At 32.5% G+C, this 26,379-nt stretch overlaps 2 protein-coding genes across 2 annotated transcripts in view; one reads left to right on the forward strand and one right to left on the reverse strand.

Annotated features, from left to right (window-relative positions):
• The first annotated feature begins 1,934 nt into the window (after positions 1-1,934).
• Positions 1,935-18,075, forward strand: LOC128176555 (uncharacterized). Its single transcript, XM_052842967.1, has 15 exons — positions 1,935-2,219; positions 4,007-4,060; positions 4,561-4,797; positions 5,286-5,393; positions 5,656-5,733; positions 11,074-11,752; positions 11,955-12,068; positions 12,200-12,345; positions 12,772-12,868; positions 15,052-15,132; positions 15,405-15,524; positions 15,803-15,867; positions 16,320-16,410; positions 16,822-16,880; positions 17,089-18,075. The coding sequence occupies exons 1-15, from the start codon at positions 2,022-2,024 to the stop codon at positions 17,161-17,163; spliced, it is 2,202 nt and encodes a 733-aa protein (XP_052698927.1). The 5' UTR covers positions 1,935-2,021; the 3' UTR covers positions 17,164-18,075.
• Positions 18,076-25,317: 7,242 nt separating this feature from the next.
• LOC128176559 (heterogeneous nuclear ribonucleoprotein U-like) overlaps positions 25,318-26,379 on the reverse strand; it is an 11,550-nt gene continuing 10,488 nt past the window's right edge. Inside the window, exons 18-19 of the mRNA XM_052842970.1 lie at positions 26,368-26,379; positions 25,318-26,104 (exon numbers count right to left, since the gene is read on the reverse strand). The exon at positions 26,368-26,379 is cut by the window's right edge and continues 216 nt beyond it. Of these exons, the coding sequence (XP_052698930.1) occupies positions 25,907-26,104; positions 26,368-26,379 (210 nt within the window). The 3' untranslated portion in view covers positions 25,318-25,906. The remainder of the gene's footprint in view (positions 26,105-26,367) is intronic.

A 26,379-nucleotide genomic window follows, 5' to 3' on the forward strand; every position in this document is an offset into this window, starting at 1 on the left:
CAAAAAATGTAAATGTGAGAATATATATTCTATGAATTTTTTGTTATTGGTGGTAAAAAGCGTAACAATGGAAAGGTATTTTCATATTTACATCTACCTCGAGTATGATTCCCTCTATATTTTACGGAAATTTATAGTTAATTCATAGCTCTATAGAAACATGCAGTCTTACTGAAACCTACACGCCCCGTTTATCGATTGGTCGTAACCTACAGCGACCTAAGAAAAATCACGGACTGCACGAAATAATCATGATAATGTCACTCAAATTCCATAGGAGAGGATTTGGCTGTTTCTTTTTAGCTATTATACGTCCTGATGTACATTACGTACAGTAACTGAGTGAATTTTACTTACTTTTGAAAATCAATTTTTCAATCAATCAATACTTTTGAAAATCAATGTTAATTTGTTAAAAGAAAGATGTAAATATTGTAGATATAAATAATTAAATGCTTTCTTTGATGAATCTTTTGTGATATATGAAGGTAGCGATTATTGCAGAAAAAAAATTCATAACCCACTTGTTATATAACGCGGGTTATGTATTTTTTCTGCAGTGTCCCCACGTTGAATTGATCAAAGAAAGCAATTTATTGTTTGAACTAACATAGATTAGAAATATTGCATAATTGTGCTTTTCATACTCGATGTTGCATATTAAAATGTTTTTTTTTTTTCTTAATGAAGTCACGGTAGCATAATTTGGATTTTTTCTTTATGAGCCATGATTTGGTTTAAACAAAGAATCGAGAAAATTTAGATGTCTAAGTGGTGGGGTCGGGGGGGGGGGGGCGTAGGGGTTATGTCGGAAAGGGGAGGAGTGGTGATCAGTCCAGTCCAAAAGGACATATGATCGCAATATTTTCAGGTAATTCAAATTTAACATAATATAAGTTTAATTACATGCATGCAGGTCAGTTCGTCAAGTTGTGTTTTTAAAAAAACATGTTTACATGCATATTGCAAATGGGTCATCAACTTCTGGGGGAAGTTAGACGGAATTTTATAATTTTATAATTAATCAAAATAATTGTGTTTTTTTTTAAACTGTGAATCACAGGAGCATCGTATCCGCTCTACACTCTATGACATATATATAAATAATACACTGTGTATTATATATATGTCATAGAGTGTAGAGCGGATACGATGCCCCTGTGTGTGAATCTTTTGAAGACGGTAAAATCCGATATATGGAAATGTTAACAAAAACATTGATATTGATAGATAGTGTTCAAATCGATCACTTAATAGATTCTTTTCAAACTAATTGAAGAAATATTTGATTACAGGATTATTAGAGATATCAAAATTTTTTATGCATAGTATATGTTCTGCATTCCCCCCCCCCCCATTTACTATTTTACCGAAAATATAGGCCTCGAACCCCAACCACACCCCCTGAAAAACTAAAATTTTCCTTCGGACCCACACTGGAACATATTTTATATCCGTGAATGCATCCCCTCATCCATTAATTGACCATTTTTGTAATGTTAGAATTTGATCATCGATCATGAGTATACAATGAATTTCTGAAACTGTGAAATACTCTACCCAATATTGATATCCGATTATAAAATTTTAAGTTATCAAACTATTTGAATATTTGTTTTATTTATTTTTCTTAATGTGTTTTTTTTCTTTATACATTACATTTAGGTGATTTGCATTGAATTTCATGCATTGACTATATGTTATCAAATATTCAATTTCCTAGCTTATATCAAGTGCTTATAATCGGAAATTTCGTGCATGTTCATTCATATATTTGTGGTTTTGTTGTTTTTCTCTGTTTTTCTCTATTTTGGAATTCCCTGAGCTAAGATTGAGCAATACTCTATGTATTTTTGGAATTCCATTTGACCTGTTTCGAGGCCACGGGAAATTAAGCAGGTGGTTATCTTCCCTTCAATGACGTTGACTGTAAGAGGGCGCTATACGTATATAAACATGAAGGATATGACAGAGAAGTATCAGTAGATTTATTTTTCGTCGTAACAAAGACTTTTGTGAAAATGAGAACTTTGGTTTTATTATCATGTGTGTTGGCTTATGTGACGGCAGAATGTATGCCAGGGGGATACTGTCCCATGCAGAATCCAGAGAGCAACTTGATGCTCCAAGAAATTGTTCAGTTCGCTCTTACAACTCACGCTGCGAAAACAAACTCCATGTGTGATAACACCTTCACAATCAGACACGCCGAGACTCAGGTAAAAACTATAACATGACGTCATCTGAGTTATTACGTAGGTCCCAAATAAAACCAGGGTTGGGAAGGGGGCGTTTAACAGCTGTTTTGTTGGGGGGGGGGGAGTGGTGAACAGGTACACTGCAGGTGAAAAGATCCTATGCATCATGTCCTTGTCATGGGACTTGAATATTTGATTGGAGGCACTCACAACAAAACATCATTGACTTCATTTTATTCTAAAATATTTATGCATCAAATATAAATGTTAAGGCATTAAATGGCAATATTACTCAGAGTTGGGGTCAATTACTTTGAAAAGTAATTAATTACTTTCAAATACATTGACAATTTTATCAATTACTTGCAATTACAATTACATTGATTTTTTAAAATGTAATTAATTACTCTCAATTACTTTGATAAATGTAATTAATTACATTTCAAATACTTTAGTTTTATTTTTGTTTAAATGTTGAGAACATATACATATATTAACAGCATTAAGATATACAGAGCTTTATGTACGGTAATGTTTTTAAAGGTTGTATAGTTCAGTTCAGATCAGATTTCTTGAAAATTTCTAGAAAAATTTTCTTTAACATTAAATTCATTAAGTACCATTGAGTTCATTTTTGGTTATGAATAATATTTTCTCTATAGTGAATTAATTTTTATTCACATATTAAAACTATGTTTATTCAGAAAGTACAACTTTCGGCTGTACAGCATATCAGTATATAATTAATAATTGCTATAATTCACAAGAATGAGATATTTTGACTCCCTTGAGTCTAAAATCAATGGGGGTTCTTGGGTATCAGAGGAGTTCACACCTCCACAAAATTAGATCTTTACCTATTGCTCTGGGCAGTGTGTTATGCTGTATAAACATATGAAACATGATGGGACATTTAATTATTGTATAAACAAAAGTCCATGCCAAACAAGTATAAAATCTATTTATCAATATAAGACACCTTTTTTATATTTTAAACTTGGAAAAAAAGTAATTGAGATGTAATTGAAAAGTAATTGAAAATACACAATATTTTTGGAATGTATTTAAATACATTCAATTACTTGTAATTGAAGACAGACTCAATTACAAATTACTTTCAATTACTTTGAAAAATGTAATTAATTACACTCCATTACAAATACTTTTTTCAATTACCCCATCCCTGATATTACTATCCTGTAGATCAAAACTCTTATATATACATATGCATATATAATATGATGCACGTCTATATATAGATATTATTTAATTATTAGAATGCAAACTCTTTACAAAATTACATACCTGTAATTAATGGGTGAACAATCTTGAACCTTTGTATAAAAATTCACAGATAAGAAAGTTTGAGATGTTAATATGTATCTCTGATTTAAGTCACACATTGTGATATCAGTAATACTGTGGATTATCAAAATATGAATAGAAAGTATTATTTTCATAAAAGTTAATAAGATTTTTAAAAAAAATGTGAATTAATTGAACTGAGTAATTAAAAAATAATGATAAGATTTGATTAAAATAAATTCTATATTATTAAATGTACATTAATTAAAGATTAAATAAGTATTCTTGGAGATAATATTTAGATACCAGTATATTTTAGATTCTTTTGGTGATATTTATAAATAGTATAATGAACAAAATACAATGTTAATATATACTATATATATCATCAAATGTCTTTAGAGTAATTGAAAAAATTGCTTGCTATTCACCCATGTCATAAAAGAATTTCAATAAATTAAACAAGTGAAGCTTTATCAATCTTTTTATTCTGTTTTGAACAGGTTGTTGCCGGCCTGAACTACAAGGTGACCGTAGAAGCTACCTGCGGTGGACAGGTAAGGGAATTATTGTTGATTCTTATCTCAGTCACTCCCCTTGATCTACGGATCACGATTGACTATTCTGTCATTTAATCAGGAGTGGGATGGCGGTTATTGTGACATACATCTTTAAGTTACATGATAATCATATCTATTGATTTATTGAAATCATATCTGTCATTTACACCAAACCTTTATCAAGAACCTAGATTTTGTGGTTTTTAAAAACACTGTTTTTAATCTTAGAGGATTTGGATTTCATCACAGTCACATTTTTTAACTGACAATAAATATGTTTTTGTGGACAAAAATGTATGTTATATAGAATTAACATTGTGTTCCTTATTTGGATATTTAAAAAGTGTACTTAAGAATGCGGTACAAATGTACTTTATACATGTACATGATTTTAAAATAATGTTTAAAGAATGAGATTTTACTTTGATATTTCAAATAATTGGATATGATATATTTGATGAATAACACTAAACTCAATACTGTTCATTGTTCTGCAGACGAAAGTGTGCGACTTTGTAGTATTCGACCAGTCCTGGACCAAGACAAGAGAGCTCACCAGTGACCACTGTTCCTCAGGGCACCGCCGTAATGCCTTGGTTGGAGGTATGTCTCACGCTGACACCACCAGTACCCAGTTCCAAGATGCCATGAGCTACGTTGCCTCTCAGGTGGACTTGCAGAGCAATGGATTGTTCCGATCCAGCCCTGTACACTATAGCCACTGCTTCCAGCAGGTCAGCACCCTCAGTTGATATCAATGTGCTTGATGAAGCACAAAACAGCACTCTCAGTCTTTATTGGCAATATTCTATCTTTAATTCTAAATCTGGTACCTCTAGTGCACAATAAGTGGAAGGGCTCCTTAGCACTTTGGGCCTGCTCGATTTGTGACCCTTGACTTCATGATTTTTATCTACTAGATGCATTGTGTTAATGAGATATTAATGCATGATTTGCAAAATTAGCTGCTATATATATCTGTTCTTTGATTTTGAATTTGCTCAATGAGTACGGTAAACCATACATTTAATTGGAATTTACATTAAATACCTTCTGTAACTTTCATTTACAAAATAAGGCAGAAGTTTTAATAAACTGATATATTAAAGATAGAGATACTAGTGTCAGAGAGTGATAGGATGAATTAAGATGAAATACCAATAGATAGATACTTCTTGTTTGAAGATAAGTGCATTGTAGTTAGGTTTATGATGTTTTGTAGGTTGTTGCTGGTATGAGATATGTCTGTGATGTCACAATGGGTGAGAACGAATGCACCAAGAGTGACAACAGAGATTTGTCCTTGTGTGCCGTGAAGAGCCAGGGAATGGTCAGTCCTATACACACATCTTTATCATTAAAAAGACTGTACAACAGAAAGCTTAACCTTAGTGACTGAAAGCTATAAAGACATTTTTTATGCTAAACTCATATTAGAAATGGAAAAAACATATTTCTCACTATTCTTGTAAAGAATATTCCATGAAGTTTCTCACTATTTTTGTAAAGAATATTCCGTGAAGTTTGACTTGGGTAGGAAACTGCAGATTGACTTCTCCTGGGTGATGAAACTTGTGTTGTTTCTGTTTCAGTCCTCCACCTGGCATGTGGACATCGTGTCCCAGCCCTGGATGCCCACCAAGTACACACTGAACCAGCTCACAATGGTGGTAGGTATCACATCAGGCCTCCTTTATTATGTCAAATAGTCAACAGTAGTGGATAGACAAACATTTTGTTCCTTCTACTTGTGTGCCTAAGATCTGCACCCTCTCTGCTTTTATTAATCATTAACTTTATGGATCTGTACTGTGTTCAGTGCACTTACTTCTATAGATAGATTAAGCACACAGTAATTTAGTTGTCTTACTTCTTTCACAGCAGTTGTACCATCATTTTATTTATTTTGAAACAATATCCCTGCATAGTTTTTGTTTACTGATTTCCCAGTCGTACTTTCAACAATTAACACAAGGAAGTGTACATGAACATTCAGAGGAAGAAATGTTGTTTGTTTATATTTGATGCATTTTTCAAATACATGTACATGTACGTGCACCACGTTTATTGTTTTGCTTCTTTAAAACTTTTGATTTATAACCAATTTTAATTCCACTGAAGTGCATGAGCATGTATGGATCTACCTTACAATAACTATTGTCCATTTTGGTCTTATTTTCAGCACTAAATGGTTACCTGGGTGACACGGCAACTAACACATCACACTAATTTACTAATACCATCACCTACTTAGGATCCCCTGTTGTGATTTTAGACGACCATATTAACCTACTTAATTTATTTGTTGTTGCTATATTGGTCTGTTTATTATTAAAGTTTTTATACACTTTGTCTTCCTACATTGATTTCTACGTGGATTCTTCAATTTATATTTTGGTTACATTGTATCTTCAGAAAACAGCTAGTATATTACATTCTCTTCATATTTCTTTGTTTAGATTATTGACTGCATGAATCCATTTAAAATTAGACAGGACTCATAAGTCATTATCAGCCATAGTTCTCTTTCATCCCTGCTATCCTTACAACCCCTTTTAAAGTATTTCGCTGTAGTGTCAGGTGTGCAATTAGTTGTTACAAAATCTAAAGGTTTTATACCTGCATGATGGTGCCTTATATATTTATCATTAGTAAAATGATTTTGATGAAATTTACATGATGATCCTGGCTTTTTGTGACATGTAAATCTATCTTCAACTAAGTACCTATAAACTTTCTACTAACTTTAACTGTACATAAATAAGTAAATACCAAAGGAGAAACATACTAAATATCAGTATTTTTAGTTACATATTTTTGTTTTGTAAATTATTCAAATTAAAGTATTTGAAAAAATAGTAAGATAACATTATGCTATCTTTATAAATTATCTATAATTATATCAAATATACTGTAGAAGCACAAATTTTCACTGGGTCAAAATTTTGTTGTTTTCATCATATTAACATAATCTCTTTGTATTCAGTATTTACTTGGGTTAAAAATTCGTCATGGATTTAATCTCGCTCGTTAATTTATACTGCCAATGAAAACAAGCTCAGAGCCATTATTTTAACAAACTGCACTTTATGTCATTGACATAGATAATTCAGCTGTACTTGAACTTTGACAAAACAACTGTTGCTTCGAGAACCCTCTACATGAACACTCATTTGGTATAAGTGACGTTTAATGGGTTAACACCAGTCTGTTCTTCCTTCTCATCATTTATTCTTCCTTTCATATTTTGTAAACTTCAGTGTTATGATAGTCATGTTATTTAATTGTTGTGTTACACTTCATAGATATGCAGATTTTTTTTACAGTTTACATTAAATTCAGTTTTGCTACTTCTTATGACTAACATCACACACTTACTATTGCTGGCATTAACAATGCTACACAATAGTTACATATATAACATTTATAGTTATGAATTTCAATTAAGCTTTTTAATCTATAATTAGGAAACAAATATTAATTTCCTGTCCATTAATTACAAGTATAATACCATTTAAATTTTTACCAGAATAACAAGAAATCGATAGCTATGTGTCATATATTCCTGCATATGATAGATTGAAGTACAAAAAATAAAACAAATCTTTTTAAGTGTCACCCTAAAAATGGGTTTTTTTTCAGTTCATTTGGATGAGGTCTGGTAAAAAATGATTGAATGTTAGGTTTCAGCTGAACAGTTTGAAGAAACTAGAGAGTTTCGAAATACTTAAATGAAATACACATCCTTTACCATTTCTAATTTATTGCAATGACCTTGGCCTTTATTGTAAAGAAAAGGATCAATGTTATGACAAATTTCAGACCGATCAGCTAGAGAACTCATTAGGAAACTTATAATTAGGTACTTTACATAATTAAGCCGGTTGTACCAGCCAATAGATAATAGTCATGCCCAGTTCTAGAAATTGCTTTTTTCAGGGGGTGTCCATGGGATGATTTTGTTTGCCAGAGGGGATGGGAGGGTTTGAGGCCTCGTTTTGATAATTTTATTATACATTAATCTAGAGAAGGGTAGGAAGAGTCCAGATCTTTCTCCCCCCCCCCCCCCCCCATTGGAAAATTCAAATTGAATTCACCTAGAAAAGTTGCAAAAAGTAGGCCCTTACCCCCCTCTTCTTAGGGAAACAAATTTATCTCTCAGACCCCTCTATAAAAATGTTTGCGTCTTCCCATTCTGGAATCCTGTTACAGTAGAAAATTCAGAGGTGTTGCGTGTACAATACAATCATATAATATTTTCTTAAATTTAAAATATTATGTACTACAATATATATCATTTGACCATTTTTGGATGTTCCCTTTACCTGTAAATTAACTATATGTAAACAACTAGTAAGCATATTTTGTAAAAATGAAGTGCAAATGTCAAAATTCCACTTAAATTGCTGTCAGGGATGGGGTAATGGTAATTTGTAATGGTTTTTGAGTGTAATTAATTACAAATTTTGATGTAATTGGAAGTAATGTGTAATTGGCCACATTTTCAATTACATGTAATGGTAATTTAATTAATTACTTTCAAAAAAGGCATGTAATCCAATTACTTATCAATTACTTTCAATTACACACTGATGGACATATAAACATTAAGCTGTCCACTACCCATTTTCCCCCACACAATGGTACATTAGGTCAAGTTCGAAGAGTAGTTAAAAAGCATTGAACTATTATTATATATACATGTATCATACTAAATATTTTTCAAAATGGATTTTTTCAATGATTCAATATTTAATGATAAGTTTCCCAAATGTATTTGATGATTTGTTTGATCTCTTTTTTCTTACAAATACTTATTTCCCTTCTTATTAGAATAATTAGTGTGTCAATTATCATTGAGTTAGTTTAAAACATCATTGTTCAATTTACAAACAAAATCAGTGTTATCGAAATTATATAAACTATCAAGTCATGCTTTGTAATTGATAGCCTAAAATACACAGAGCTAAAATGTATGGCTTCAAATGGGTTTTAGTTTTCGATGCCCAACATGTCCACAGGGTATGTTCCCTTATTGCAAACATTTTGATAATTAGGTAGAGAACAACAGGTGTGAATTGTGTTTTGATAACAATTATAGTCTGTCCTCTACCCGAGATTAACCTGTACTTCGGCATTGTATTTACAAAAGAAAAAAAAATAGTGTATAAAAATGCAAAGGAGAAAGTTTTTATATAATAGTTTTGCATGCTAGAAATACTTTAGTTGACATGGTAGGTGTAGATTAAGGGATATGACTTTTAAATGTTTATTGAATATCAGGGTGTATGGGACACCTCCTTATTGTGACTACCAGTACCTGCATTTTAAAATAATCAATAAAAACCAAATATATATTTTTTCTTTCCAAAAATTGTAACTAATTATCAGAATAGTTAGCAAATTCTCAAACAGTGAAATTATTTTGATTATGAGGAAATTTTATTCATTTTATAGATATACCTCCTTAAATGTTTATCTGTTGTATATAAATCATGGTTTCAGTAAATTTTGATGAAGATGTAATTTGTAATTTAATTAATTACATCTGCAAAGTAATTGTAATTTAATTAATTACATTTGAAAACTCTTGTAATGGTAATGGTAATTTAATTGAAGAATTTAAGCAAGTAATTGTAATTTAATTAATTACTTTCCATTGTAATTGACCCCATCCCTGATTGCTGTACATGTAATTGCGGTGTGATGTACATATATACCATAAATATGCAGTTTTATATACACATACAGAGTGGCTATCAGTAAATATTGTGATTATGACTCACAGTTTGATAATCATCTTCACCATCACTTTCAGTTAAACAATGTACATGTACATTAAATTCATTAGCTAAAGCTCCTTTCACAGTTAGTGCATGAGCAGAAGCGACAAAATATTCGTACAACCAAAAAAAAAAAATGGATATGGTTCTTAAACTGTTGTCAAAATAATCACATATGAAAAATTACTCACACAAAACTCACATGATTCAGAGCAACTGTTGTGCGATGTAAATGCAATAATTCTTGCGATATATCTTGCGTCTGTATGCAACTGTTGTACAATGAAAGCGAGTTTTGTAAGATAATGCAATAGGATCGCATGAATGACCACATGATCGGATGATTGAACTAGCGCCAATGCAATAAGACAAACGGCGCTCATCTGATCGTGCGTTTCACTATATGAATGCTTGTGCGAGTCAGAGGGGATATATATACTGCCCGTTTCCAACGCTCTTCAGTAGAAATAGTTGAATGCAAGAGAAGATACCACCCAAGAAAATTACAAATGCAACAGCCAAAATCAAGGTCAATTGTGGCCTGAAACAGATATGTTATACAGTGTGTACTGTATAAGGGAACTATTCGCCACTGTTTTATTAATGCTCGATTCACTATTTTTGTCAGTGGATTAAGACAAGACGAGCAAAAACCAGAAGTGGAAGCAAAAATGTCACAAGGTGAAATAAACTTATATCCAGTATATACTAGTGGCAAAGCATGGAAACTAAAATCAATAAATCTTGCAATGATAGTAAAACGTTGCAAGATTACACGAGACACGTTGAGCAACAGTTTCATGGTCGCACAACAGAGGCATAAACAGCTGCAATTTGTCTTACGATTTCTAAATATTTGGCATCGCTCTTGCGAGTACACAAAACGTTGTAAAACATTTGTACTAATGTTCATGCATTGCATTGCAATAATTTGGATCCCATTCGGTCGTATCTAAAAAGTGTATGTCTACTATTTTTTAGGAGACTTGATGCGACCACAAAAATGCTTGCAACGAATGCCAGAGCTTGTGCAATTTAACATATGCGATAGCTCGTGCATAGTCAAAAATTTCGATCAGAAAGTGTTGTAAAGTGCTCATGCGCCAATTGTGAAAGGGGCTTAATGAAACTCAAAACTAAGTCATATGAAAATAAAGAGTCCTTAAATGGAAGTGTATTTTTTAAATGATTATCAACTGGCTTTATGATAATTTTTTTGACCTGCAGGCAGACCATGGCGTACAACAACAGGATCCAAAAGTCCAGAAATTAATCAAACTAAAGAGTAAACTTGGATTAAATTTGAAATCTGATGCAGCACAAAAAATAATGGCATCAATGGACTGCAAAGGAAACTGCAAGTTCGGTAAGAAATTGCAGAATCTTAAGAAACCTGTTATTGGTAAAGATGGGCATGACATGCAGCCACATGGAAAACCTAATGTATTTGGTGGAGATGGACATGATTTGAAGCCACATGGAAAATCAAACTTAATTGGTGGAGATGGACATGATCTAAAGCCTCATGGAAAATCAAATTTGATTGGCGGAGATGATCATGACTTGAAGCCACACAAACAGCAGATATTGATTGGTGGAGATGGACATGATCTAAAGCCACATGTAAAATCAAATCTGATTGGTGGAGATGGACATGATCTAAAGCCACATGTAAAATCAAATCTGATTGGTGGAGATGGACATGACTTGAAACCTCATGGAAAGTCAAATCTGATTGGTGGAGATGGACATGACTTGAAACCTCATGGAAACTTTAATCCTTTGGGTGGAGGACTGCTTTTAAATGGAAGTCCTATGTTGAATGGAAATGTCGGTGATCTCTGTAAGTGGGTTGTATTTCAACAATTTCAGGCTGCCTTCAAGAGGTTGTACATGTCAAAGCAGGGTAAGTAAAAAAGACTTATTAACCTGTCTTCATTTCATCAATACAATTCATGAAATCTTGCTTGGAAATAACATATACTGGTATCTGTCTTTTTCAGTGCTGCATCTTAATACTGTTCAAATAATATTGATGCTTTTATATGCTTTTTTACTCTCTTTACTTGGAATGTGATGCATATGATTATATAAATTAATGTTTTTAGAGGAGAAAACCCGATTTAAGATTTTTTGTGAGAACATGAGGAAAGCAAAAAAGTTACAAGATGTTGAGAAAGGAACTGCAGTTTATGGAGTCACAAAATTTGCAGATATGTCTGGTAAATGTTCGCAATTTTAGATTCATTACTTTAGTCAGAGTGCTATTGATATATTCACAATTCATGTATACCATTTGGAGTGTTAAGTGTATGAATGGAGAAGTAACAATTTATCATTATTCAATTTTCAGAATCTGAATTCAAGCAGTATGTTGGCAAAGTGTGGGACCAGAATGCCAACAAAGGCATGAATAAGGCAAAAATCCCTAAAATGAATTCTCTGCCCAATAGCTTTGACTGGAGGGAGCATGGGGCAGTGACGGAGGTCAAAAACCAGGTCAGATATTGATGATAACTATATGGTTGTGTCATACAGTGCATTCACAATGTTAACTCATTGACTGTTAAAGAGCATTTTGAGTGAAGAGAGGAATATTTGCTCTATACAATATATTACGTTTTCTTATTTGGCTCTAAAGTCTATAGTCTCAATGCAAAGAATTGCATTTTAAAACCGTATTACTGGCTCAACCATAGTGATAAAAGAATCCATGGCAGATAAAATTTGCCCCTAACAAAAGATAAATGTAAAACAAATAATACTTTAAATATTGTCTCAAATTAAATTTATCCACTTTTACATCAAATTAGTGCAAATGGAACGAAATGAAATTGCTGTGAACTTTTCCAGTATCTATAGTTTGATTTATTTTATTGAATATGAACAAAACTTAAGTAACTTGTATGTATGGCTATGTTTTAGGGGTCCTGTGGGTCTTGCTGGGCTTTCTCCACGACTGGGAACATTGAAGGGCAGTGGGCCATTCGCAAAAAGAAACTGGTCTCCCTCTCCGAACAAGGTAAACAAGCTACATTACATTTATATTACAGCCTTATTTAACTTAAAAATGTATTATCGTGATACATATACATTTCTTAGTTAATGTGTAATGATATGTAGCCAGTAGAATGGTACTGAGTTTACATTAAAAAAAAAATTATGAAAGAGACTCAGATTTGAAGACTTCTGGTTTGATATTTTGGACATGGAAGTACAAGTGGCCTGTATTTGTCCTTATCATTATTTTTGGGATCACTTGTCTAGTGACTGCCTGGTCTCTGTTATCTCTCCGTCAAGGACGACTATTTCTGATCTCACTACGATACTAATATCCTCTCAGTCATGGTGTCAAGAAATAGACTACCATTATAACAGGGATCTGTAATCGGATCAAACTTCAAATTAAATCATTTGAGGATATGATTGCATATACGTGTAGATACATGTAGCTCATTCTCGTTTTTATGTCTACTTTGAATAAGAATTTAATATTTTTGTCATGTTTTGACACATAAAAGTTAATATAAATCATGTCATGTACACAAATATATGGCACGCCAAATTCACAAAAATGAGCTAAACATAGTTTCACAATCGATAAACTAGGTTCATCAGCTGTTAACTATAGTTTACGGATCCTAAACTATATTTAACAATTTGTTAACTATAGTTTACATCTGTGAAACTATATTTCACGAATGTAAACTATGGTTTACGTATGATAATCATAGTTTATCTAAGTATCTGTAAAAAACGTTAACAATAGATTTTGCTGATAAATATAGATTCACATTTGTTAATTATAATTTACAATCATAAACTATAGTTAATGGTTGTTAATTATAGTTTCACAAATCGTGAAACTACATTTATCAGACAAATTCACAAAAATGAGCTAAACATAGTTTCACAGTCGATAAACTAGGTTTATCAACTGTTAACTATAGTTTACAGATTGAAAACTATAGTTAACGCTTTCACATCTGTAAACTATAGTTAACGTGATAATCTATGTTTCACATTTGTTAACTATAGTTAACACTGAAAACAATCATTTGCAATTGTTAAACATAGTTTATCTGATAAATATAGTTTCACCATTGTGAAACTATGATTAACAACTCTAAACTATAGTTCGCGAATGCAAATTGTATTATTTAGATATTTAGGCGCCAAATTCACAAAAATGTGATAAACATAGTTTTACATATAGGATCGTGAATTATAGTTTATGTCTTTTAAATATAATTTATAAATATAAATGACAGTTAATTATAATTTAGAACCGAAAACTATAATTAACGATTGTAAAACATAGTTTATCTGATAAATATAGTTTCAAAATCGTGAAACTATATTTATCAACTCTAAACTATAGTTTACAAATGTAAACTATAGTTTACAGATGTGAATCTATATTTATCAGCAAAATCTATTGTTAACGTGTATTTCCAGACATAGAAAATAGATTTGCTTTCGTATACTATAGTTTACAGATGTGAAATATAGATTAACGTCGGTAACTATAGTTTAGGATCCATAAACTATAGTTAACAGCCGATAAACCTAGTTTATCGACTGTGAAACTATGTTTTGCTAATTTATGTGAATTTGGCGTGCTTTAGATTTGTAAACCGTAATTTACTGATCATAAAACCCTATCTATCAGATAAACTATGTTTAACAACCGCAAATGATTGTTTTCAGTGATAACTATAGTTTACAGATGTGAAACATAGATTATCGCGTTAACTATAGTTTACAGTTGTGAAATATAGATTAACGTCGGTAACTATAGTTTACGATCCGTATACTATAGTTAACAGTCGATAAACTTAGTTTATCGACTGTGAAACTATGTTTAGCTCATTTTTGTGAATTTGGCGTGCCATACAAATATGTATTTCTTAAACACTGTTATGCATATACCGGTACCTTGAATGGTGTCTTGTTTTTTACACTGTTACACATATCTGTACAGTGTAAATGTGTGGTTACAGTAAAACTTGGTTATAGCGAACACATTTATAATGATTTGACGCTTACGGCTAAGTAATTTTCATTCCCAGTGACTTTATTCCATGTTGTAAATTTGACGAATATAACGAATCACGCTTATAACAAAGCAAACTAGCCCATCCCTGACACTTCGTTATAAGCATGTTTTACTGTATTTATATATATTCTTTGTCTCTGTTACAGAGTTGGTGGATTGTGACAAAGTGGATGAAGGATGCAATGGTGGATTACCCAGCCAGGCCTACAAAGAAATCATCCGACTCGGTCAGTGAGCACGGGGAATGTCTAGTTATTTTCAATAGACATGACAACCAAATGATTTGTTTTTTACATTCACATTGAAAAAAATACAACTCAAAAAAAGCAAAAATTACTTGCCCATAAATAAGTTTTATAGATGATTCACTGCATTTTTGCCTGTTTGTATTTATTTGTACCAATTATTATATCAGTTACTCCCCCTGCCCTCTGAGTTTGAATGCAGATTATCAGTAGAAATACCCAGTTATTGCATTATGGGATACATGTTTTTACAGGTGGACTGGAGACGGAGGCAGATTACAAATACCGAGGTCACAACGAGAAGTGCTCCATGGATAAATCCAAGATCAGAGTAAAAATCAACGGTTCTGTGTCCATCTCCAGCAATGAAACAGGTCTGTACAGATTTAAATCTTGTGCAAAATTATGATTGTGTTTGATTTACATCAGTTTCATTAATGTATTCATATCTGGAAGGTAACAATAATGAATATTTACTGCATGAGAGTTACACATAATGTATTCAATATATTACTGTTGATAAATACTTAGTAGTTAGTACAGGTAATAGATTTTCTGTCATACCATAGATCTATTGTTTTCCAAAAGGCTTGTTTTTATTAGTCTATATACTCCCAGTTCAGATATAAGTGCTTTTTTTTTTTTTTTACAGAAATGGCAGCTTGGTTAGTGAAGAATGGACCAATCTCTATTGGAATCAATGCTTTTGCTATGCAGGTACAGTTAGCTTATATACAAGATTACTTCTGTGTTGAACACAAAATGTGACCATGTCCAATAAGGTATTATCTTGAATCAAGGTCCTAATACCCTGATGATGTAAGATGAACGTCTGTAGGGTTTGGAGTTCATTGTTTAGGAGTGTTAGATAAAGGTCCCACCAAAGTTTGATTATCAATTCAATAAGCAACGCAATCCTCACCTACAACCATAAAAGAAATGTTTACTGTAAAGATCACACTTTGTCAGCATTAGGTGATGAACATTTGTATGCAAAGGTTATATTTAAAGTGCTCTTGATGAGATATAAAGATTTCAATCAAACTCCCTGAAGAAAAGATGATGATCAGGAATCTTATGGAGTTGTTAGAAAGTTTCTAAAGCTTTTTGTCAATCAGTATCTTTAGGTTAAACTTCTCAAAAGTGTTATCTCCTGTGTTCTCCTGCAGTTTTACATGGGAGGAATTTCACATCCTTGGAAAATTTTCTGCAATCCTAAAGAATTGGATCATGGAGTGTTAATTGTGGGATACGGAGTCAGTAAGTACAGTGACATAAAATAAAAAAAAAGAGCCTGTGTTATACATTAAAATAGCCCATCTACACTTAGATACAGTAAAACACGGTTATAACGAACATGCTTACAATGAATTGACGCTTATAGCGAAGTGATTTTCATTCCCCGTGACTTTATTACACGTTGTAAACTTGACGGATATTACGAATTACGCTTATAACGTAATAAAATTGCCTGTCCCTGGGACTTCGTTATAAGCGTGTTTTACTGTACATGTATATAGATATTGATGCATACCTGCATGACCAGTGAAAAATAAATAAATGAAATGAAACAAAACAATTTTGTATTTATAGCCTAATATGCAGGACTGTTTTTCAAGATCATATTATAGATGGTTCTTCTTGAAATCACACAAATGCTGTTGTTTTCAGAGGGAAGTAAGCCATACTGGATCATCAAGAACAGCTGGGGCCCAGATTGGGGAGAAAAGGTTTGCATTATTTGATTGTGTAACCCAGATGTGGTGTTTTGTTGCTCCTTCTTTTCATTGAAAATTCTGAAAAAAATTGTCGCATTGATTAAATTATCATTGTTTTGGTTTGAATTTAATTATCATTTTCCTCGTCAAAGACCCTACCCTATTTCCACCCCTATGGATAGAGAGAACTATATACACAAGTCTTTATTATCTGTTGTAGGGTTACTACTTGGTTTACCGCGGGGCCGGAGTTTGTGGTTTGAACACCATGTGTACCTCAGCCGTTGTCAACTGAGGATCAAAAAACTAGCAGATCTACATGCAGTACTTAAGTCCATCATCGAACAATGTACCAATATATTTAAATTTCAAATGTGATAATGATTGTTATTTTGACATGAGTTTGTATCACAATTTCTGACGTTTTAGTTGTCAAAACGAAATGGAGATTGATGGATTTCTTATTAACTTTGTACATACTTATGTCCTCAAAGAAATGATGTAATTTTTTGCGGCTTCTCATTACTTTTTAGATTTTGTGCTTTGTCTTTCATTTGATTATGCATGTACATATATAAACATGTTTAAAGTCATTTTTTTCTGCTTGCTGGTTCTAACAGTTTACAACAATGATATCATATTAATTATAAGTCATTTTAATGTATGATCAAAACTTGTTTAAATACTTGTAATTACGTGTATACTTTTACTATTGTTTAGTATTGATTGCATTTCTTCCCCTTTATGATCTGAAATCAATGGAATTTTTCAAATATTCTCAATTTTTAAATATTCTCCCCCAAATTGAATTTTTTTTAATGATTGATTTTTTTTCTAGTCTCCCTATTTGTTTATTTTAATTCACACAGGTAACTTAATTCTGTAGTAAAGCCTTCTGTATATTTAATAAATAAATAGCTGTTTTATTTTTTTTAATCTTATTTGCTGAAATCATATTGTAACTTAAGTATTTATAACTAATAACGGTATGTTTATAGATTTAACATGCATGTACATGTACAGTATACCTCCTGAAATTATTCTGGTAATGCGGAAATCTCAAGATCTGTTTCTTTTTACATGTAACTGTGCCAAGTACTACACTATTTACACATGAAAATTTTTCTAAATAAGAAATTGGTTCAATGATCTACAAAAATATTTCATAATTTGTGGCTGTTTTGTTAAATAAAAATTTTTCAACCTATCTTTTTAGTTATTTTTTTTTTAATTTTGGCGATCTCCATACCCTTTACAATAAAACCACTGGCAATCACAGGGATTAAGCTCGGGTCTGGGTAGTGAGAAGCGAGTGCATTGTCCATTGCACTACTTGTAGGTTCCATTGTAGGTGCCCTTTATTGACCAGACTGTCCGTCTGTTCATTTGTCTGTCCATCTGAAACCACATGTCTGGAGTGTATTTTCTCTCTCCCTGCCCAAATCTGGCTCATAATTCACCCACATAGTGCATGTGCAGTGACCTTGAAACAAGTTTTTAGGACTACAGTTGAGGTCATAGCAGAATTATGTGGAAAATCCTTATTCAGATCATATATTCTCTCCCCTCAGTCCAATCGGATTTATACTTCATCCACATAGTGCCTTTGGACTAGGGTGTGCAGTGACCTTGAATGAACTTCCTAGATCAAGGGTCAAGGTCATATTAGACCATGTTAAACAAGTGAAAAGCTGTCAATGTGACAGCAAACCAGGTTTTCATTTATGTGAACTGTATCCATAATCCATGTCAACCCGTATCCAGTGAAATGGAGTACCCTATATGCAATATTTTTGCCAAAAAATGACGAAGTTCAAAAGCTGGGTTTTTTTCCAATAAATTACCGGAAATCAAAATCCTAGCAATATGCACACCTCTAATATAAGTACAATTGATTTGCAAAAGAACAACTTCTTATCTTGAAAACTGTAGAAGGAGTTATCCGTACAATGAGGGTACCCTATATGCAATATTTTGCCAAAAAATGACAAAGTTCAAAAGCTAGTATTTCTGTTATAAATTATCGGAAATCAAAATCCTAGCAATATGCACACCTCTGATATATGTGCAATTGATGTGCAAAGGAACAACTTCTTATCTTGAGAACTGTAGGAGGAGTTATCCGTGCAATGAGGGTACCCTATATGCAATATTTTGCCAAAAGCTGGTATTTTTTTTCATAAATTATCGGAAATCAAAATCCTAGCAATATGCACACCTCTGATATATGTACAATTGATGTGCAAAAGAACAACTTCTTATCTTGAAAACTGTAGGAGGAGTTATCCGTAGAATGAAGGTACCCTTTTGGCAGCCACCCGCCCGCCATTTTCACCATTTTAATAACCCGGTTAAAAATCTTTGTCTTGAACTTGAAATTGTGTAAATTATTCATTACAACGGCAGAACAATCTTTTGGGAAAAAACATAGTGCTCCTGTAAATTCCAAGGATAAACCATGGTTTAACTCCAAATCATTATGCAAGACAGCAAGGAAGAAATTTCGTTTAGCGAAGCGTATGCACAGCCGCAATCAATCTACAGAAAATAAGGCCACCTTAAAGTTAACAAGTAAACATTACAAAGCAGTTATGGACGAATCCTTAAAGAAATACAGAAAGGGCTCATCAAATAAATTGCAGAATCTTCGTGCGTCGAATACTAGAGAATACTGGAACATTCTTAACAATTCAAATAAGACAAAAAAATGTTCTGCGGATATTGATACATTGTATAATGTTTTTAAAGTATTGAATGAAAATGAAGGCGCTGAAACATGATAATATTATTGATCAATCGGATACGGTGAATGAATTACTTAATAGCCCTATCACTACTAGTGACACTAGGGAAGAGATTGTGAATTCAATTAATAGTTTAAAAAACAACAAAGCCCCTGGCTATGACAATGTTATGAACGAACATATTAAAACTACAATGTCTAATTTTTTACCACTGTATGAAAACTTGATTAATATTATTCTTGATACTGGTATTGTCCCAGAGGAATGGTTAATAGGCATTATTAGACCAATATATAAAAATAAGGGTGACCCATCTAATCCAGAAAATTATAGACCAATCACTTTATTATGTTGCTTAGGGAAAGTATTTACTAATATTTAAAGAACACGCATTGAACATTTTGCAGATGATATTTCAATTCAATTTCAATTCTTTATTCGCTCAAGACCAGTTCACTGGTATTTGAGGTTCAAAATCAGTATATACAAATGTACACGAATACAGTCAAGGATCACATGTACAGTAGAAGTAATAATGACAAAAAAAAAGTTAAAATCACAATACAATAGGTTGTTAAAGTTGGTTTCTGGAAGAACAGACTTTGAAAATTTTCTTAATAAATATTGACAATTTTTTTAGTTTTTCTAAATTAAAAGTATTCATGAGCTCTTTAAATTTTATAATATTTGGGTTTTCACAATATCTCTTGGGTAAAAACATTTTTCTGTCGTTTACAAAATATGTACATTCTAAAATATAATGAAATTCATGTCTAACTGACAATTAATTGGTAGGCTAAAATAACGTATTTTACGTAAAACACCATACAATGCCTTTGACGCTTGTTCTACTAAATGTTTTTTAGCATTATTAAATTTTCCACTTCTTGATACAACAATACCCAAATAGCAAAATGATTTTACGTTTTCAATAGTTACTCCTTTATACAAAAATTTACGCTTTGACATTGCACCTTTTGAAAAAATGAGGATTTTTGTTTTGGCTATATTGACATTAAGTTTCCATATATCACAATAATTTGCAAACACATCTAAAGCCTTTTGTAAATCAGGCGCAGATTCAGATATTAAGACAGTGTCATCGGCATAAAAAAGTAGACAGAGTTTCAACATAGCAAATAAATCATCCTGTATTTGAAGAGAAGGACAAGTAAAGCCCTCTATCTGGTTTCTTAATAAATAATCTTCCAAATCGTTAATAAAAAGAGAAAATAAAAATGGTGACAAATTTTCTCCTTGGTTACACATAAAAAAATCTGATAAATGTTGACCAATTTTTACCTTTGATTTAATACCCTTGTACATGTTAATAATAAATCTCAAACATTTTCCATCTATCCCACTTTTAAGAACTTTCGTCCATAGTCCATCTCGCCAAACTGTATCAAAAGCTTGTTTAAAATCAATGAAGGCACAGAATAGTTTCCTCTTATTGTTTAGTGCATATTTACAAAGAAAATCAATAACAAATATATTATCTGATGTACAATAACCCTTTCTAAAACCTGTTTGCGCTTCATTGATTAAGTGTATTTCGTCAGCAAAGGTGTTTAAACGGTCACATATTATACTAGTAAAAAGTTTTCCTAAACAACTGAGTAATGTAATAGGTTTATAATTTTCAGGCTGACTCCTGTCGCCCTTGCCTTTGTAAATTGGCTTAATTATTCCTAATAGCCAATAGTCTGGGACTAGGCCACTATCAATATACCCTATACACACTTTTCTGCTCATAAATACCCAAAATATTAGGATTTTATAGAATGTTTTAAAGATTTTCACCGGAGCTATTCCTGGCCACAACCTGCTAGCTCGGTGACCCTTGACCTTCTTATTAAAGAAAGTCAGGTGGGATTTAGGAAAGGGTTTTCCACACTTGACACATTTGACAATATTCTAGTTCTGCAGTTTTTAACACACACACTGATCAACAGTAAAAAAAAAAATTATTCTGTGCATTTGTAGATTTCAAACAAGCTTTTGATACAGTATGGAGGGATGGGCTCTGGTACAAACTTCTTAAAAGTGGAATAAATGGTAAATGTTTTACATACATAAAAAACATGTACAAAGGTATAAAATCAAAAATATGTATTAATGGTTTTTCATCTGATCTTTTTACTTGTAATGTCGGTGTACGACAAGGAGAAAGTTTATCTCCATTCTTGTTTTCTTTGTATATAAATGATCTAGAATATTATTTGTTAGATAAAAACGTAACTGGACTGTCTACAGTTACTGGGGGAGTTGAAAAGGAACTTTTTTTTATATTTAAAAATGTTTATCCTGTTTTATGCAGACGATACTGTTATTTTAGCTGAGTCTGCAAACGATTTACAGTTTGCCCTTAATGAATTCTATAGATACTGTGATACGTGGAAACTTACTGTTATTAATTTTAAAACAAAAATTGTTGTATTTTCTAAAGGTCGTCAACCCAAACATGTCTTTTCATATAATGGTTTACCTATTGAAATAGTTAGGGAATTTAATTATCTCGGTGTAATTTTCTTAACAACAGGTTCATTTTTCAAAGCGAAAAAACGGCTATGTGAGCAAGCACAGAAATCCATGTACGGAGTTATAAGGAAGAACTTTTAATTACGTATTGATTGTCAATTAGATTTATTTGATAAAATTGTTGTACCAGTTTTATTGTATGCATGCGAAGTTTGGGGTTATGAAAATATTGAGATTATTGAACGTGTCCATTTAAAATATTTGAAACATATACTTAATCTGAAAAGTTGTACACCTAGTTACATGGTATATGGTGAAACTGGACGATTTCCTCTGTATATAACCATATTTACTAGAATGATTTCATTCTGGGCCAATATAATCAATAGCAGTGAAAACAAGTTAAGCAAAATCATATATATGTATGTACGTATTCTTTTTGATAAGGGACAAATATTAAATCCATGGCTATGCTCTTTAAAAAATGTTTTAGATAAATGCGGAATCATACCATTGTAACTCCAGTTGGATTAAGACAACTATTAACCAAAGGTTAAGAGATCAATTTTTACAAAAATGGCATAACGATATTCAGGAATCGTCTAAGGGTATTATATATTGAATTTATAAAACAAATTTTGAATGTGAACGCTACTTACTCTTGTTACCCAGTAAATTAAGAAAAATATTAGTTAAGTTTAGAACTACAAATCATCATCTTCCTGTTGAAATAGGAAGGTGGGGTATTGTTGAAAGAAGTAAACGTTATTGTAATTTGTGTAATTGTAACAAAATTGGTGATGAATTTCATTTTATATTAGAATGCAAGGCATTAAGTAAATTACGAAGTCAGTTTTTAGATACATATTACTGTTCTTCTCCTAACACTAAAAAATTCTATGAAGTCATGTCTTCAGTCAATTATATCACATTAAGAAAATTGTGTTTCTTTATTTCAAAAATTAATCATTCTGTTCGTTCACCCCGATTACTTTCTTGAACTTAACAACTATATTATATATATGTAAATATGTTTGGTCTTCTTATGTACCTCTTGTACCATTATATGGTGTTGAGTGAAATAAACTGAACTGAACTGAACTGAACACATATTATCTCCCTTTAGCCCTTCCTGGTTCATACTTGATTTAAACAGAGTTTTAATGTAAAAGGTTTGCAGTGACCTTGAACCATGTTTAAGGTCAAATGTAAAGATCATAGCCAATCTTTAAAATCCAATTTTGGACCATTAATTCTTTCTCATTAGCTATAATTTGCTAAGATTAACCTATGAGGTTTGCAATGAGCTTGAATTTAGTGCAAACTGGAAAATGGGTGTGGTTAACTTTTCTGGTTATTTCACTCTTGTACATATTGTACACACAAACCTGATGTGTTCCTACTGTTCACCCCTTGCACATATCATGGAGATAAATAAATCACCTCGGATGACCTCTGAGAGAAGAAGGGTCAATGATTTAAGATAAGATAACAATATTTAAGACTTTAAGTAACCTTTGTTTAAGAATTTTTGTTCAAACTTAATGACTAAAAGGTTGCAACTTATACAAAGTATTGGACCAGGAATGTCCTTCTAGATGAAATGTAAACAAGATTTTCACAACTAAAGTAACATATTTCAATCTCCTTGCTGAAATATCATTTCGTTGGCCTGGCTATTCTTCAAAACCACTACACTCATTTATTTCAACTCAAAGTGTATGTGAGTAGGTAAGAGAGATCATAGAGAAATTGGTTGTGTTTTTTTTCTTCAAAATCTTTCCAACCATTGGGCCATTAATATCAGAACATTCAACATTGCTCAACCCTCAAACCTCTTGGGGTCAAGAGGGTGCCATGATGGGGTTTCAAAATATTTACATTTTAAAATAATCTCTCGGTGAAGAACAGAGAAGCTTCAACTTATGGATCACTGCTGTTGATTTACGATTGCTACTCGTGCAGTAGAAACAACTACTAATTTGACAAGATATTCAATAAAGCTAAGTACTAGTTTAAATCCAGGAAAGGTGGATAGAAAAATGGGCGAGAATAAAATGGAATTAGATTATACCTAGCTGTGGATCAAGATTGCTGGATGGCCAACTCACCCTAGCAAGTCTTAAGAACGAGGATAAGTCGAAGAGTGATTTGGAACTTTCATGAGACACGGCCATGGATTAAGCTACATTTTTAAGTTTGCTGTAAACAAGCACAGAAACAAAACCACTCGTCAATGTTTAAGGATTGAGTCTTTGGCAGTGTTTGAGTTTTTACTAATTTTAGCCTCATCACTGCAATGTCTGCAACTGTCCTTAATCATCAGCAACTACTACTGGGTAATCAAAGATTTTACATCTCTTTGCAACAAACAATACATCCAGGAACAGACTAGAGGTACTGTGAGCAAGCTCACAATTGATACCCCCTGCTAAGATAAAAATCATAATGCTTGTATTTTTCCAATTATAGAAAATATTGGATGAATCTATTTCACCGTCTATTTTTTTAAAATCACAACTGCTCTATTTTTTTAAAACTGATGGTCATAAGCAATATTTGTGTGAAGTAAGAACATTCAATGCTTCTCCATAAGAAAGATAATAACCGGACATGAATTTTCCACTTTTTCTGCCAGTGACCTTGACCTTGCCCAAATGACATTGGGTCAAGGTCATGACACACCCTTTGTTCTTCAGCAATATTTGTGTGAAGTTAGAACTTCCAATGTTTCTCCATAAGAAAGATATGGACCGGAAATAAACTTTGCACTTTTTCTGCCAGTGACCTTGACCTTGCCCTAATGACCTTGGGTCAAGGTCATGACACACCCTTAGGTCATAAGCAATCTTTGTATGAAGTAAGAACCTCCAATGTTTCTCCATAAGAAAGATATGGACTGGACACGAATTTTGTATTTTTTCTGCCAGTGACCTTGACCTTGCCCGAATGACCTTGGATCAAGGTCATAAGCAATCTTTGTGCGAAGTAAGAACTTCCAATGTTTCTCCATAAGAAAGATATGGACCGGACACTATTGCACAGACAGATGGACGGACAGACGGACAGACAAGGTGATTCCTATATACCCCCCCAAACTTCGTTTGCGGGGGCTATAAAAATTTATAAAACCATTCAAAGAAATTTGATGATGATTAATAACATTTGCTTTCCAATTATCTGCAACTGAAGGCCTCTTGGCATAAAATAAAACAAGTTAATAATTGCCATTTTAACATTTATTTGCTCAATCAAGGCAATTGCACATTATATACACCATCATTGCCTTCATGAAAAATCATTAAAAAAAAAACTTCACCTGAATGCAATGCAAGGTGATAAGTTATATAAAACTCTTAAAACTGCTATGAAACATGTACAAAATGGAAAACATATTACAAGTATTTAGTATTATGATATGATACACTCCAAAACAAAATATATATGGTTTGTCAAAAATGTGAATTCTTATTCTTTTAAACATTTCAAAAACATAAGATTACAATTTTTTCTTCAAATTGATGATGTACATGTTAATTCAGAGAATATATGAAATGATTAAAAATTTTCAGAATGCCAGACAATTCCCTTGTCAGAGCAATAGTTGATCTCCTGATAATATAAAGCAATATATAAATGACCCAATGAGAGAATGAGAAGTGGAGTGCATGCTAAATGTACGAGTTCATCCTTCCCTATAGGTACCAAGTGACACAACGAAGTATGGGTCTACTGTATATACAGAGGAGACTAGGACTCCCTAACAATGAAAACAACACAGAGAGTAAGCTGCCCGCACAGTCCTGGAGAGATCTACTTGGTGCCACCGGCCCCACCCCCGCTGGTGGAGTAATTCTGCTGAGCCTGTTGGCCGTACCACTGCTGGTATTGCTGATTGGTGGCGTACTGCTGCTGCTGTTGTTGTTGAGGCCAGTAGCTCTGCTGGTTTCCCCAGTTTTGTTGCTGACCAGCTGCCTGTTGTTGCCCCGCAGTCTGAGCATAGTTCCATTGCTGAAATAAAATAATGAGTTAAAGTCATCAATAATTGAGGCATGCAGTTGCTAAGCTAATTTTCAAAAAAACGAATTGATATAGAATGTCAACAAAACATAACGTTTCTGTATAATACACAGAAAGGATTGAATTTGTAAACAGAACAAAATGACTGATGAAAAAAGCCCAGATAAACAGCAGATACACTACTACACTCATATTTATAATGGAACATTTCAAAAACTTTCATTTCTAGTTTAACTTTGTACTTAAAAGCATACCCCGTATCCCTG

The sequence above is a fragment of the Crassostrea angulata genome, chromosome 3 (genome assembly GCF_025612915.1).
Source record: "Crassostrea angulata isolate pt1a10 chromosome 3, ASM2561291v2, whole genome shotgun sequence".
Lineage (NCBI taxonomy): Eukaryota > Metazoa > Mollusca > Bivalvia > Ostreida > Ostreidae > Magallana > Magallana angulata.